At 38.7% G+C, this 13,048-nt stretch overlaps 1 protein-coding gene across 1 annotated transcript in view; it reads left to right on the top strand.

Moving 5' to 3' along the window:
- The window catches only part of LOC101853593 (26S proteasome non-ATPase regulatory subunit 4), a 14,615-nt gene extending 2,617 nt beyond the window's left edge, over nucleotides 1–11,998 (top strand). Inside the window, exons 2-11 of the mRNA XM_005089343.3 lie at nucleotides 1,476–1,616; nucleotides 3,542–3,653; nucleotides 4,250–4,336; nucleotides 4,703–4,771; nucleotides 5,235–5,296; nucleotides 6,213–6,366; nucleotides 6,990–7,089; nucleotides 8,652–8,816; nucleotides 10,246–10,328; nucleotides 10,910–11,998. Coding sequence (XP_005089400.1) covers nucleotides 1,476–1,616; nucleotides 3,542–3,653; nucleotides 4,250–4,336; nucleotides 4,703–4,771; nucleotides 5,235–5,296; nucleotides 6,213–6,366; nucleotides 6,990–7,089; nucleotides 8,652–8,816; nucleotides 10,246–10,328; nucleotides 10,910–11,071 — 1,135 coding nt within the window. The 3' untranslated portion in view covers nucleotides 11,072–11,998. The remainder of the gene's footprint in view (nucleotides 1–1,475; nucleotides 1,617–3,541; nucleotides 3,654–4,249; nucleotides 4,337–4,702; nucleotides 4,772–5,234; nucleotides 5,297–6,212; nucleotides 6,367–6,989; nucleotides 7,090–8,651; nucleotides 8,817–10,245; nucleotides 10,329–10,909) is intronic.
- Nucleotides 11,999–13,048: the final 1,050 nt, after the last annotated feature.

Raw genomic sequence — 13,048 nt, 5'->3', positions numbered from 1 at the left:
TCTCTCTCTCTCTCTCTCTCTCTCTCTCTCTCACACACACACACACACACACACGCAGGCCACTCCATTCGCAAATAGCAAAAAATGAAGAGAATAGAAACCGTTTGGAGAAATAAAGTTCTAGTTCATCTTCCCGAGCGTTCGGAGAAATAGAGCCGGCCTTAATTCTTTTGGGCTGGGTGGCCGTCTTACAAGCCGATCCCGATCATTGCAGCTTGTTGCCAATGGGACCGCGCGCGCAGTGCTATTGCACATGGAGGCTATGGAATGATTCAAGGAGGGTAGCCTACCCTTTTTGAAGTTCGATTCAAATATATGAAGATGACATTGTAGTCTTCAAACTTGATAAACAATCAGAGACGAGGTTAAACTAAAATTTCATTTCTTCCAGTTCATGAAGTGTAACTTGTGGTTTTCTTCTTCTTAGAACTCAAGAGGGTTTTTTTTACAGGCCGGGATGGTCGAGGAGATTTTGACACCACACTAGGCGTATATGTAGACTTATTTTCTTGTTATATCCCATTTACACATATGTGGATTTGAAAGCCGTTCAAATTTGATTCAAAGTTAGCATCATTTCAAAATAGGAGCCCTCTGCATGACTCTCTTCACCAGCTGCGGGTGGAAACCTCCGGTTATCAATTGATGCCGTGTCAGGTGACTAGACTGTTATTTCTCATAGAATATGAATGTGAGAGAAGCCGGTGCGCACTGGGAAATCCCGTTTCACGTCATGATTACTCATGATAGGCCTAAAAAATCATAGGCCAAGTTAAACCTTGGAAAGTGGGGTGTGGAGGCAAGGTTGTTAGAGGATTTGATTAAAGATGAAGTAAGAAAAAAGCTTTCTTTCTTCAATATTTACACTCAGTGGTTCTTAATTGCCCCCCCCAACCACACACACACTGTACGCACACACACTACGCACACACTGTAACATTTGCGGATGACTGAATTCCGATGAGAAATGAGAGACCTGTAAATCTATGCTTGTTTACATTAGGTCATTATGTTATTAGAATTTAGACATTATTAGTAGCTTTAGACAGGTGAGAAATTTCAAATTTCCTGAGGATAGGAAAGAGAAATTCTCAGGTTTACAGATCCAAGGACAGTGAGCAGATTTTTTAGTCACTATTTGTTACTAAGGGGATAAATAATGCTGCTCCCCACCCCATGACCATGGTGTCTATACTGCACCAGGAAAAGATAACCACAGAATTGGTCATTGTTTTGGCCAGGGTGATTCTAAAGCATTGATCTGCATTCTATCTATAGACAAGATAGTAATTTCTGAATGTAAGCACCATAGATTATATGACTTTATTGTGTTGGAAGTGCCATAAAACTCTTACTCCTACTTACAACTAAAACTAAATGTTGTGTGAAATGATATTCTTTTTAACTGTTATAAGATATTTTCAGTTGTTGTCCCGTACATTTGATTGAATCTGCTGTCCTCCTTTATTTCACAGCGTTGACAACAGCGACTTCATGCGAAATGGGGACTTTGTTCCCACTCGCATGCAAGCTCAACAAGATGCTGTCAACCTTGTGTGCATGTCGAAGACAAGATCTAATCCTGAAAACAATGTTGGACTACTCAAGATGGCAAAGTAATAGATCATATAATTGTTACACTTACACTTACTTTGTTTTATCCAGTTGCTGCTTCATATTTTTAAGAATTAAAAGCAAAATTAAAATTAATGCTCTTTCTTACTGAAATGGTTAAATAAATAATTTGTATTGGCAAGGGGCACAAGACCTGATATTTTGAAGCCGTCGAAGTTAAACTTCATTGATTTGGCAGTGAATATTGAGCTCTGTTCCAAAGCAAAAACAAAAACAAATTGTTGAGGCACTTTGACTTGTGGAACTGGTGTTACAAAGTCTTCTTAACAATGGTTTTACTGATTTATTTATTTTTTGGTGTGTGTGTGTGTGTTTAAGGTAATATATAAATCATCTAATTATCAAGTAATGGGATAATTCAATAATTCATGTATGTCTTAAAAAATATATAGTTAAAATTGTCCAAAATGGCCACTTGTTGTTGAGGAGAAAAGTGGCGGTCTTAGACAGGTGGACATCTTGGACTGTATTATTATGACAGAGAAACTCGAAGGGGGAAGTGGGAAGTGATCATTTGTGCAGCTTATAGTCTTGAACAGGTGGCCATTATTATAGCGGGTTTGACTGTACCATGTATTAGTAATTTATAATAAAAAATAAAAAACCTCCTTTAAAGTGTTGAGCAGGTTGCCCACGGCTGTTCACAGGTAGTACTTTAGTTCTACCGACACCCCACAGTGCCCCTGCGCTCAGCGTAACTCGAACCAGCCATTACCAACGGGTCAGGAGGTCAGCGTGGAGAATTGTACCTGACCATCAGTTTCGCAATGAAAATGTTATTTAACTACTTGTAGGCTTTGTTTGACCTCCGACTAAGCCCAAACTACAACACTGACTGTGCATCAAACCGTGTTCTGTGAATAAGCATCATCTGACATATTTCTTTGGGCACTCATTCAACTAATTAAGATAAAGTACGAGATGAAGAAGAAAGAAAAGTGTATACATGTTTAAATATTGATAGAGGGTCATGCTTTATTTATTTAATTAAATTTGAACATGATAATTGCGGACAATTTTGACAATTTTAAGATATTTGGTCAGAAATTGAATAAAGTTTCTAACTCACTTTGCTTCATCTTTGTGTCTTTCTCTAAAGCAAAGATATTGAGTCTTGAGTGGAAAATTAAAGCTTTTCGCAATCTGGCCTCGGTTATCCAAGTCCAGCTGTCACATGTGACTACTCTTGATTAAAACATATCACTCTAGGATCGCAAGTATCACCAGTCAGGGTGCCAGCACTTACAACCGTACACTATACCTGTCCCGTCTAGATTTGTAAAAAAATTGAAACTATCAGTTTACGAAGTTTTTCATGTTTACATTAAAATAACACTGAAATTGGAATCCGATTAGATAGAAACACGTCTAGGAGAATGCAGTCCATTAAAATCAAGATTGTGGAACTGAGATCAACCAAAGTTATGTCGTCTTATAGGGGGAGAGCTGAGCTTTTAAATGGCGGGTCATGTGGTGATATCACATCTTTAGATCTGGAGATATTGGGGTGGGGAAGACACCATAATTTGGAGGAATTGCATTACGGGGGCAGGCAGGTGAGCACGGCTGGCCGCTGATTTAATGACCAACACCTGGGTGGCACTGACTGCTGGCATGGAGCAACTAAAGGAGCGGTTTCTGGGCGAGTTCAACTGCCGTGTGTCTGGCCTTTTATCTGTAAGAAAATTGTCTCTATACAGTATAACACGGATAGGTCGAACATGGAAGACTCCAAATCACGCATCAATCGAATTGTGCTTGCAGCCCCTGTTTTTTTTTTTTTTTAAATCTTTGTAAGATATCCCTCGAACCACCGAGGCCAGTCCCGACGAATTTGAGTTATTCGACTGTATTAGGCCCAACTGTTGAACTGATTCCTCAATGATTTACTTTGTTTCCCCCACAGCGCGGAAGTGTTGGTTACTTTAACTTCCGATGTCGGCCGCATCCTTGCTCGTCTGCACCAGGTTCAGCCTTCGGGGAACATCAACTTCCTCACGGCAGTCAGGGTGGCTCATGTACGTACCAGTAAAGAACTTTGTTTAGTTGATGATTGTAACGGAATGTTATAACCTTTAGTTTATAGAAGGAATGTGCAAACTATTCGTTAACTCATGGTTTATGGAAGGACTTATAATTTTTGGTTTATGGAAGGAATGATATAATTCTTGGTTTATGGATATCTCTTGGTTTATGGAAAGAATGTTTATACTTGGTTTGTTGAAGGAATGTTTATACTTGGTTTGTTGAAGGAATGTTTTAACTCTTGGTTTATGGAAGGTTATTCCTCTTTTGCTCAGTCAATTTTGTCACCCAAGTTTTTAGGGTAATGAAATAAATAAAATAATTTCACTTTATCGATCCCTTGTATTTAGTGCATTCTCTGGAGATCATAGACTGAATGTGATTTTTCAAAATGTATCTTTTAGAAATGTTATTCAATTCTTAGTCCTTTCATATTTTAAAACATTTTTATCGACATGTTTATTTGTTTGTTTGTTGTTGTTTTTTTACAATTGTGTGTTCAGTTTTAGGTTTACCAAAATCAAACCGTTTTCAGTTGTTTAGATTTATCCTGCATAAATTTGTCTTCGTTTTTTTTTTCATTCACCAGCTCGCCTTGAAGCACAGACAAGGACGCAACCACAAGCTCCGGATTGTTGTCTTTGTTGGAAGCCCTGTAGATGTTGATGAGAAGGAGGTAAAAAAAAAGTGCATATATGTGTCGTGATGTGGTGGAATTAGGCCCTTGTTAATTTTTGGGCATTTGTAGTTATGGGTATAATAATTGTATAAACGAGTATGCTGAAGATGAAATTACAGCATGAGCTAATGATGATAGTAAAATACATGAATTATGGTTAAAGAAATAATTTTTGCTTTGACGCTTCATAAGTGGTAGGCCTACTCAGTATGTTTAATTTTGGGTAGCATTGAAAACTGCCATTCTGTTTTGGTTTTCTTTTTTAAAATTTGAGACAATGGGATGCTGTCGCATATTATGTCTTCATAATTTTGAATGTGTGTAATGGAGTTGTAAGAAGGATGTTTCTTTTTGCTTTCCCAGATAGTGAAAATTGCCAAAAGACTGAAGAAAGAAAAAGTCAACGTGGATGTAGTCAACTTTGGAGAGGAGGTAATACTGAACGTCTGGTTTGTACTGTGTCTGTAGAGGAATTCATTTTTGTTTATTACTCTCTTGTAACACCTCTAATCTTCAGCACTTATATGGCCTTATTGTGTTGCAAGTGCAGTTTTCTAACTAAATGTGTATTCGTGGTAATAGTAGTCTATGTTGGTTTAAAAAAAACAAGAAGTAAAGATGAGATGATAGAGGAACAAAAAGAAGTTAAATGGATTAGCGACTCTTTCTTCATACCACCAGAGAGGGAAATTGTTATTGCATAGCTCCTGTACATTAGTATGGGCTTATGTGTCTGGTTTGTGATTTCTGAAATTATCTGTCCTTCACACTTTAGAGCAATCATTCATTTAGAGCAATCATTCATATGTCATATCAGCTTTTTTTTTCTTTCACACTATTAAAAAACATTTTTCTGTCTATGTGTTGTAGAAATTGTTTATTTCCCTTCCCACAGGATGTGAACACTGATAAATTGACTGCGTTTGTGAATGCTATCAATGGCAAAGATGGATCAAGGTATGATCTGACATGCTGGTGCTGAAAAGTCATTGTAGCTTTGATTTTTGTTTTACGAAAAGTCTAATGTACATTGAACTTTTTGTTGCTTTTTTTTGTTTGTTTGTTGAAGAACTTGAATCAGATTTGCATAACATCCTTTTTTTTCTGATTCTGTTTCCATTGGTCACACACTACCTATTGTTATTGATGTGAAAATGCACGAGCTTAGTTGCAGTATTTTCATGATTAATTGTATATCATGTGAAAATACAGATTTTTATTTGCGATACGGTTTATTTGCCACAGTCGGATTGTAACATAATGCAAACATATTGGGTTTTTGGAGACGTCGATTTTTTTTCCCCTAGCTCTGAGTTTTAGGGAAGCTTCCGGGGAAAACTCTTGATTTTTGGTCATTGAGTGGTTGGCATGTCTGACATTTGGAATTCCTGTGCCTGACACTTGTAATTTTTATGTCTGACATTTGCAATTCCTGTACCTGACACTTGTAATTTTTATGCCTGACATTTACGATTCCTGTGCCTGACACTTGTAATTTTTAGCCTGACATTTACGATTCCTGTGCCTGACACTTGTAATTTTTATGCCTGACATTTACGATTCCTGTGCCTGACACTTGTAATTTTTAGCCTGACATTTACGATTCCTGTGCCTGACACTTGTAATTTTTATGCCTGACATTTACGATTCCTGTGCCTGACACTTGTAATTTTTAGCCTGACATTTACGATTCCTGTGCCTGACACTTGTAATTTTTAGCCTGACATTTACGATTCCTGTGCCTGACACTTGTAATTTTTAGCCTGACATTTACGATTCCTGTGCCTGACACTTGTAATTTTTAGCCTGACATTTACGATTCCTGTGCCTGACATTTTGTTTCACTTTTTTCTTTCTTTCTCTCTCTTCACAGCTCTCACCTGGTCACCGTGCCGCCGGGCCCCATGTTGTCAGACGCTCTTCTGAGCTCCCCGGTCATCGTGGGAGAGGACGGGGCAGGAGCCAACATGACCGGCGCTGGCTTTGAGTTTGGCGTCGATCCCAACGAGGATCCCGAGCTGGCTTTGGTATGCTGACCTGTCTCACTGTCTCTCTACTGCTGTAGTGACCCTGTGTGTTTTGGAATTAAGAAAGAATTTCACGGCTCTTGTCACTCAAATAGGTCTTAAAAATGCTAGAGTTTAGAGATGTTACAACTGAGTAACAACCGTGCCCCAGATCTTTACTTTACTTTGACTTTTTTCTCTGCTTGTACCAATGGGTGTCGCAGGGAAATCCGAGATCCATCCTTTAAAAAATTTTTTTTTTCAGCAAGTCTTCATCTCTCCACATTAATGTGTCACTACAGTTTCATTTTTCATGGAATGGCCCTTATATGCTTTGACAATAGATGGTATTATTTTCGACCATGGACCAGTGTTTGTGATGTAGCGGTTGAATGCTTCACTGTTGCTCGCACGAGACCCGAGTTTTGATTACTGAATGGGAAAGAATTTTCATCGAGTATCTCAGACTTTCTACTAGGATTTGTATCCATCTCAGCCTGGGTTTACCCTGACAGACAGGGTTGTAAGCCTTCCCCCAAAAGGATCTAAATTTAAAAAATCAAACTTGCATTAAAGAAAATTGTACTTAAAAAAAGAACCAAAACAAAAAACATTTCTACCATGGTTTGTTTTTGTTCCTGCAGGCTTTACGTGTGTCCATGGAGGAGCAGCGAGCACGTCAAGAGAAAGAAATCCGGGACACGACCACGGCCAACACAGGAGAGTCTGGCGCTGTCTCAGCAGGTCTGGCCACTGTTCTGACTGTTCAGTTAGAAGAAGCCCACGTGCCACACAAAATTTTAAAAAAAAATTCATCTTTTTTTTAGCTTTTCCGTGGCCGCATATGTTTCTCCTTCATGTATCTTTTCGATATGAGGGTCAGTTATGTGTTATTTACAGTTCGATCCTCACGTTGAAAAGATTGTGACTTAGAAGCTTACGGCCTCGTGAAAGCCAAAAAATAGATTTTAGAAGAGTGTGGCTTACATGTTTTAAAAACTTTCCCTTCGAGTTGAACCTAGAGGGAATGGGGTCACCTTTTTATGCCTCAGGACTTTGTAAAGTTTAAAAAAAAAGATCATGAATTGTTTGAGTGTTGAAGAATAGGTCATTGCCATCAAAAGAAAAATGAGTACTTTTAGCCGTTTTCCTCAAATAGAAATTCCCTTTTTTAAAAATCTTGCTGCAGTGGTGAAATCTACTGGTTAATTTTATTTGGAGGAAATCCAGTCTGCATTGGAGATGTTTAATTTTAGCACTTGTCTTTCATGTGTGTTTCTCTCATCATTTCTACAACACAGAAACTGTAATTTTAACCCCACTCCTGCCTGCTCTTGTCGGGTGATCAGGGTTTTCTGAAACTAATTGTGGAAGAACTCTCATTCAAATGAAGTCAGCGTGACTTTTGGATTGGTGAGATCCTCCACTTTTTATAGGTATTTTTAGATTCTCTCTCAGGCTATTGTGAAGAAAGTTGTCATCATTTGAATCTGATGCTTTTTCACCGATTTCCTGAACTTTTGAACTTTTTTCCTCTTGAGTTGAGCTCGAATGTACATTTTATAGATCCCTTCAGCAGAAGATGGATATCATATCAATAAAGAGGAGGCTTAAATGAACTACGGGTTTATGACTGCTCAAAAGGAGAGTGAGATATGGATGAAGATTTAGATCTTGATCTTGTTGTTGAGTCAGAAGGCGAGGATGAAGTTAAAGATGAAAATGAAACTATAATTGATCAGTGGACCATCTTTGCCTGACGAGAAACAGGGATTGGTCTAGAAACATTTATTGCTACTTGAATTTTGAAACTTAAATTTTCAGTCTGTGTTTTGCAGTTTATTTGATATTTTTATCATGTGCAGCTTCTTTTCTTGGCAATCAAAAAAGAGTTTAATATTGCACAAAGTTATCGCCGTTTCTAGTAGAGGGAGCAGATTATTTTCAGAACAGGGGCTTAGATGGGACTGTGTTATTGAGCTGCTGAGATGAGGCATATGTTCTCTGGGGTGGTTTTCTCTTTTCTATCAGACTACTATTTTCCTTACTCCTTCTCCTTCTTTTCTTTATTTGCGACTATTTTGTAACACGTCTTATCGTCTTTGGCACTTTTATGCCCTAATTGCCTTGCAAGTGCCATAAAACTCTTTACTAAAACTTTGAATTAAAACTAAGAATTTGAATTCTTTTTGTAAATGATGTTATTCGCAATTGTTTGTAAATGATGTTATTCGCAATTGTGTTGCAAGTGCCTCAAAACTTTTCCTAAATCTAAAATGAAGACATGTTTTCCTCTCATTCCCCAGCGTCAGCGGAGGAAGAGCTGCTGGAGAGAGCCCTGGGCACATCCACAAACCCCGAGGAGTCGGCCCCTCAGTCGGTCAACCCGACCCCCAGCGGGCTGGACTTTGCCTCCATGTCGGAGGACGAGCAGATTGCTTATGCCATGAGGCTCTCCATGGAAAACTCGGGTTAGGAACCAGTTACACGCCTATTGTTTGAGGAAGGAAATGGGGGGGTAATTGTACGAAATTGTATTGGGTCAATACCTCTTGCAACACTGGCAGGTTATCATTTGAGGCAGAAACTCTGGATTTTGTCTGTCTCCGATAGGACTGAGCCAAATGAGGAAAATTTGTGTCATGATGTGCCTTTCTTAAGGACATCATGTTGAACCGAGTTGAACCTTGAGTAAGGATGCAAACTTGGTTCATATCAGATTACCTGTAGTTGTTCACAATTCAGACAGCACTGCTCCAGGTGGAATCTGGATGGTAAAAAAGATGCATTTCAATTTCCATCAACTTTGTTGACTGTGTTAAGAAATGTTCTGTGTTTTGTGGCAGTCTGGGCTTTTTTTTTTAGTATCCATTGCCCAATCCTATCAGAAAGACATAAACTGATTAGTATAATATTTTGCTTGCAATGTATAAGCTTTAGTTTGCACAAAGTTATGGTAAGGTTAGTTTTGTAGGCCTTAGATTGTACATTCATCATAATTTTTATGATTCACTTTCTTACTTTCTGCTTCTTCCTTGTGTTTCTTCTATATTATAATAACAATGTCCAAGACGTCTTCTTGTCTAAGACAACCTCTTTTTTCCTTTACAATGGGTAACATTTTGGACAATTTTAATTATCTCATTTTTCTGCTATCTTTTAAGATTTACTGACTTTCACTGTGGCTTTGTGTTTCTCTTTAGCTCAGCCGAATGCTCTATTTAGTAAAAATGTTCAAAATTGTAATGGTTTAACCTCCTTTGTACTTAGTAACACTGTAAAGTTATTTTAAAGGTGGGACCTCAGAATTTACAGTCCATCTCCAAAAGGAGAAAGCTCAATGGGAAAATGTATGCTTCCGCGGAAGCCGAGAATGTTTCTGAGTGTTCTCAGAGGGTCTGCAGGGGTAATGATAGTTGTAAAGCGCATAGAGCATGCTCTTGAGCATGGATATGGTTATATAAATGCAATTATTATTATTTATTAATTCATGTAAAGTGTATTTCTCAAGGGCACATCGGATTGAGCTGAACCCCAGACCCCCTAAACCGTCAGTCTTATGATTATGGGTCTCGTAACCGAACCACTAGACTGCCAATGCCATACAGTTTAGTAATTTATTCTGCTGTTAAGAACTGTTTAATAACATGGCAGTCTCAGTGCGTGGTCGGCGGGTGCTCTAGTGTGGTTTATTTGTCCCTTCTTCCATATCAAGCTTCCATATATCGTGTCTCTCCTTCTTGTTTTCATATGTTGCTCTTCACTTAACCTCGAATCTTCAACACTTACATGACCTTTTCGTGTTGCCTGTGCAATTAAACTCTTAAACTTAACTAAAGTGAAAAACTGAGATGTCAGTCTAACATCAGTAGCACTCATTATGATTTGGTATCTTTCCAGCTGTCAGCGATGATAACACACCAGCCCCAATGGAGACGGAAGACAGTGCAGGAGCGTCGGCTAAGTCAGGAGATCAGAAAAAGGTAATGGTTGGTTTTGAGACAGATCAGTCTTAACAGAAATGCAGTGGAATTCTCTTATATCGAACAGGGTTGATTAGAAAAATGAAGGAAAATAGAATCTCTAACTTAAAAAAAAAAACTTTTCGAGCTATCTCTCTAATCTAAACTGAAAACACAGTGGGGGGGGGGGGGGGGGGGGGCTGTTGCACAAGGGATAAGATCAACGGCAGAATTGAAAATGTCATATATTTTGTCCCCAGCTTCTGACTGGTGATGGGCAGTAAATGTAATGATGAAATGATCTGTGTGAAAGTCTGTGAAACCAAATATCTGGTAGACAAAACTAGTAGTCTTGGCTGTAGACCATACAGTTACAGTGTAGTGTGCAAGTTGTTGGGTAAACAATCTGTTGTATGATGCAAGTGCACATTTGAACCAAGCTTTTTTTTTTTGGGGGGGGGGGGTTCATAGTAGCATGCGCTTTGGCAGAGTTTATTGTGTACTGTTGTACCAGTCATACTTTTATGGTTTTGTGTATCATGTGATACGTTTTTTTGTCCCTCATTCTTCTTCACATTGTCACTTTTTTTCTCCCGCGGCAGGAGGAGGAGGAGGACTACTCAGAGGTGATGAACGACCCCGATTTCATCCAGAATGTTCTTCAGAGCCTGCCCGGTGTGGACCCCAACAGTGAGGATATACAGAGCGCCATGAGTAGTCTGACCAAGAAGGAGGAAAAGAAGGATGACAAAAACCCAAAGTGAGATCCCTGACTGACTGCACGAGATGAAACTTGGAAGTAGAATCTTGAGTTTATCGTGAAAGAGTACCGGAATGAGTATTTGATGGTATGAATAGATTGTGAAAGAAAATGGTTTGATAGTGTTGTGATGGCTTTTGCTCTCATTGGGAAGATAAAGGAATTAAATGCATTTTTTTTGCAAATGACCAGCTGTATTATTTTACTTGAATGCTTCACTTTGTCATCAAGCTGTTCAACCGTTCTAAGTCCAGAAAAGTCAAATTTTTCAGGAGAGAGATCAAACTTTTATCCTTTTCAAAGTTGTACCTACATGGTGTATCTTGTCTTGCTTTTTTTTCAACATTTAGAATTTTAATTTCTGCAAAATATTTCTTGTTCCCGTGCAACCGATACAGCAATATGAAAAATTTCAAATTTTGGGCTTATTACACCTGAACAGCTGGCCCATGATACAGTTTTCCCCCATATCTTTCCTTGTTTTTTGTTTGTATTTTTCCTCTGTGATTTGAATGGAATTATAGTACGTTATGTTTGGGTTGAAGTGAGTGTTCTATCTCGCTGTTTTGTCTTGTTTGATGACTGAGTGTCCGTAATCATTACTACTTTTAAGTTGAGAGTGTCTGATGAGTGATTTGAGTCGTGTCATTTGTACGTTTTACAAGATTTTGAGTTACTGTGTGTCCTTTACTTGGAAGTGTGTATGGCTACAATCTTTTGAAACCGTGCTTTGCTGCTTCAAAAATGAGCAAGGACAACAGACTCCAAAAATGTGCAGTACGTCCTGTCTCTTTGTGGCTGATGGATGAATGAAAGAATTTGGCAGCTGGAAGCTGATATTTGGTAAATAATTTCTTCAGATACAATTGCAACACTGGTTCTCCTTTTTGTGTGTTTTGTTCGTACAATAAAGCGATTATGTTCGTGTAAACTTTTTGTGTGTGTCTTACGTTTGATACCGGCATGAGTGGGCTATTGTCTGGCTGCTGCATCCCTGTCTTGATGTCAAGGGAAGCATATTGCTGATTCTTCCGTCTATCTTAATTGCAACTGGTGCTATGTTGTGGGTGGTTGGTGGTTGCTCCTTGGTGGTTTGCTCCATTCCTGTTTAAACATCTGTAGTCCTTATCTCTCCCGCTTGTTATTTGTTTATTTCTTACTCTGTAGTTCCACCTCTAATTTTCGGCACTTTTGTAACCAATTTGTGTTGCAAGTGCTGTAAGACTCTTAACTGTGGTCAACGCCGCTTTTCTTATCGTTATATGAAGGATATTTAGGGCAATAATACAAGTTAGGAAGATTTTGTATTATACTAGGGACTGAGAAGAGTTTCCTCAATATTTTTTTCACACACACTTAAAACACAATGAAACTCTGATACAAGGAACTCCTCCCGGGGCAGTGCCACTGACTGAAGTGTCTTTAGGCTTAGGCCATTCCCAAAGGGGGGACATTTCTCATTCAAGCATAGTAGAATTGTAAATGGGCTGACTCATGTCACGCTCATAACTGTGCCTGATCTACAACAGGGAACTGCTGCTTTTTCTTTCCTGATCCTTACTATTGTCATTTTCCTCTACTTTTGTATGTTTGTCACTCTCTTGTGACCTGCTATTTTGGGGTGCCTTGATAGTCGAAGCAGACCTTGTACTGTTGAAGCTAGAGAGGTGAGCAGTCTTAGTCTGATTCCCTGTAAAGACTTCTCTGTTGACTCCCACCCCTTGGCGCCCATATGACATTATGCAGTTGCGAGCGCCGTAAAACCCTCTACTATAAAAAAAAATGATACAAGGAACTAAGACTCGACTAAAACTCGGATTTAAATGAAAGGACAGGGATTCCCCATTTTTTAAAATTCATTAAAATCGACAAGATGCCCCTTATATATATATATATACAACAGACACCTTCATGTACTTGAAAAAACTTGTACTGGATGAAGTCACTTGCAATGTGATCAGCTCCCGCTGATGTAATTTGT

The sequence above is a fragment of the Aplysia californica genome, unplaced genomic scaffold (genome assembly GCF_000002075.1).
Source record: "Aplysia californica isolate F4 #8 unplaced genomic scaffold, AplCal3.0 scaffold00005, whole genome shotgun sequence".
Classification (NCBI taxonomy): domain Eukaryota; kingdom Metazoa; phylum Mollusca; class Gastropoda; order Aplysiida; family Aplysiidae; genus Aplysia; species Aplysia californica.
The sequence above is the reverse complement of the archived record's forward strand: the minus strand, read 5'-3'. Positions and strand labels throughout refer to the sequence as shown.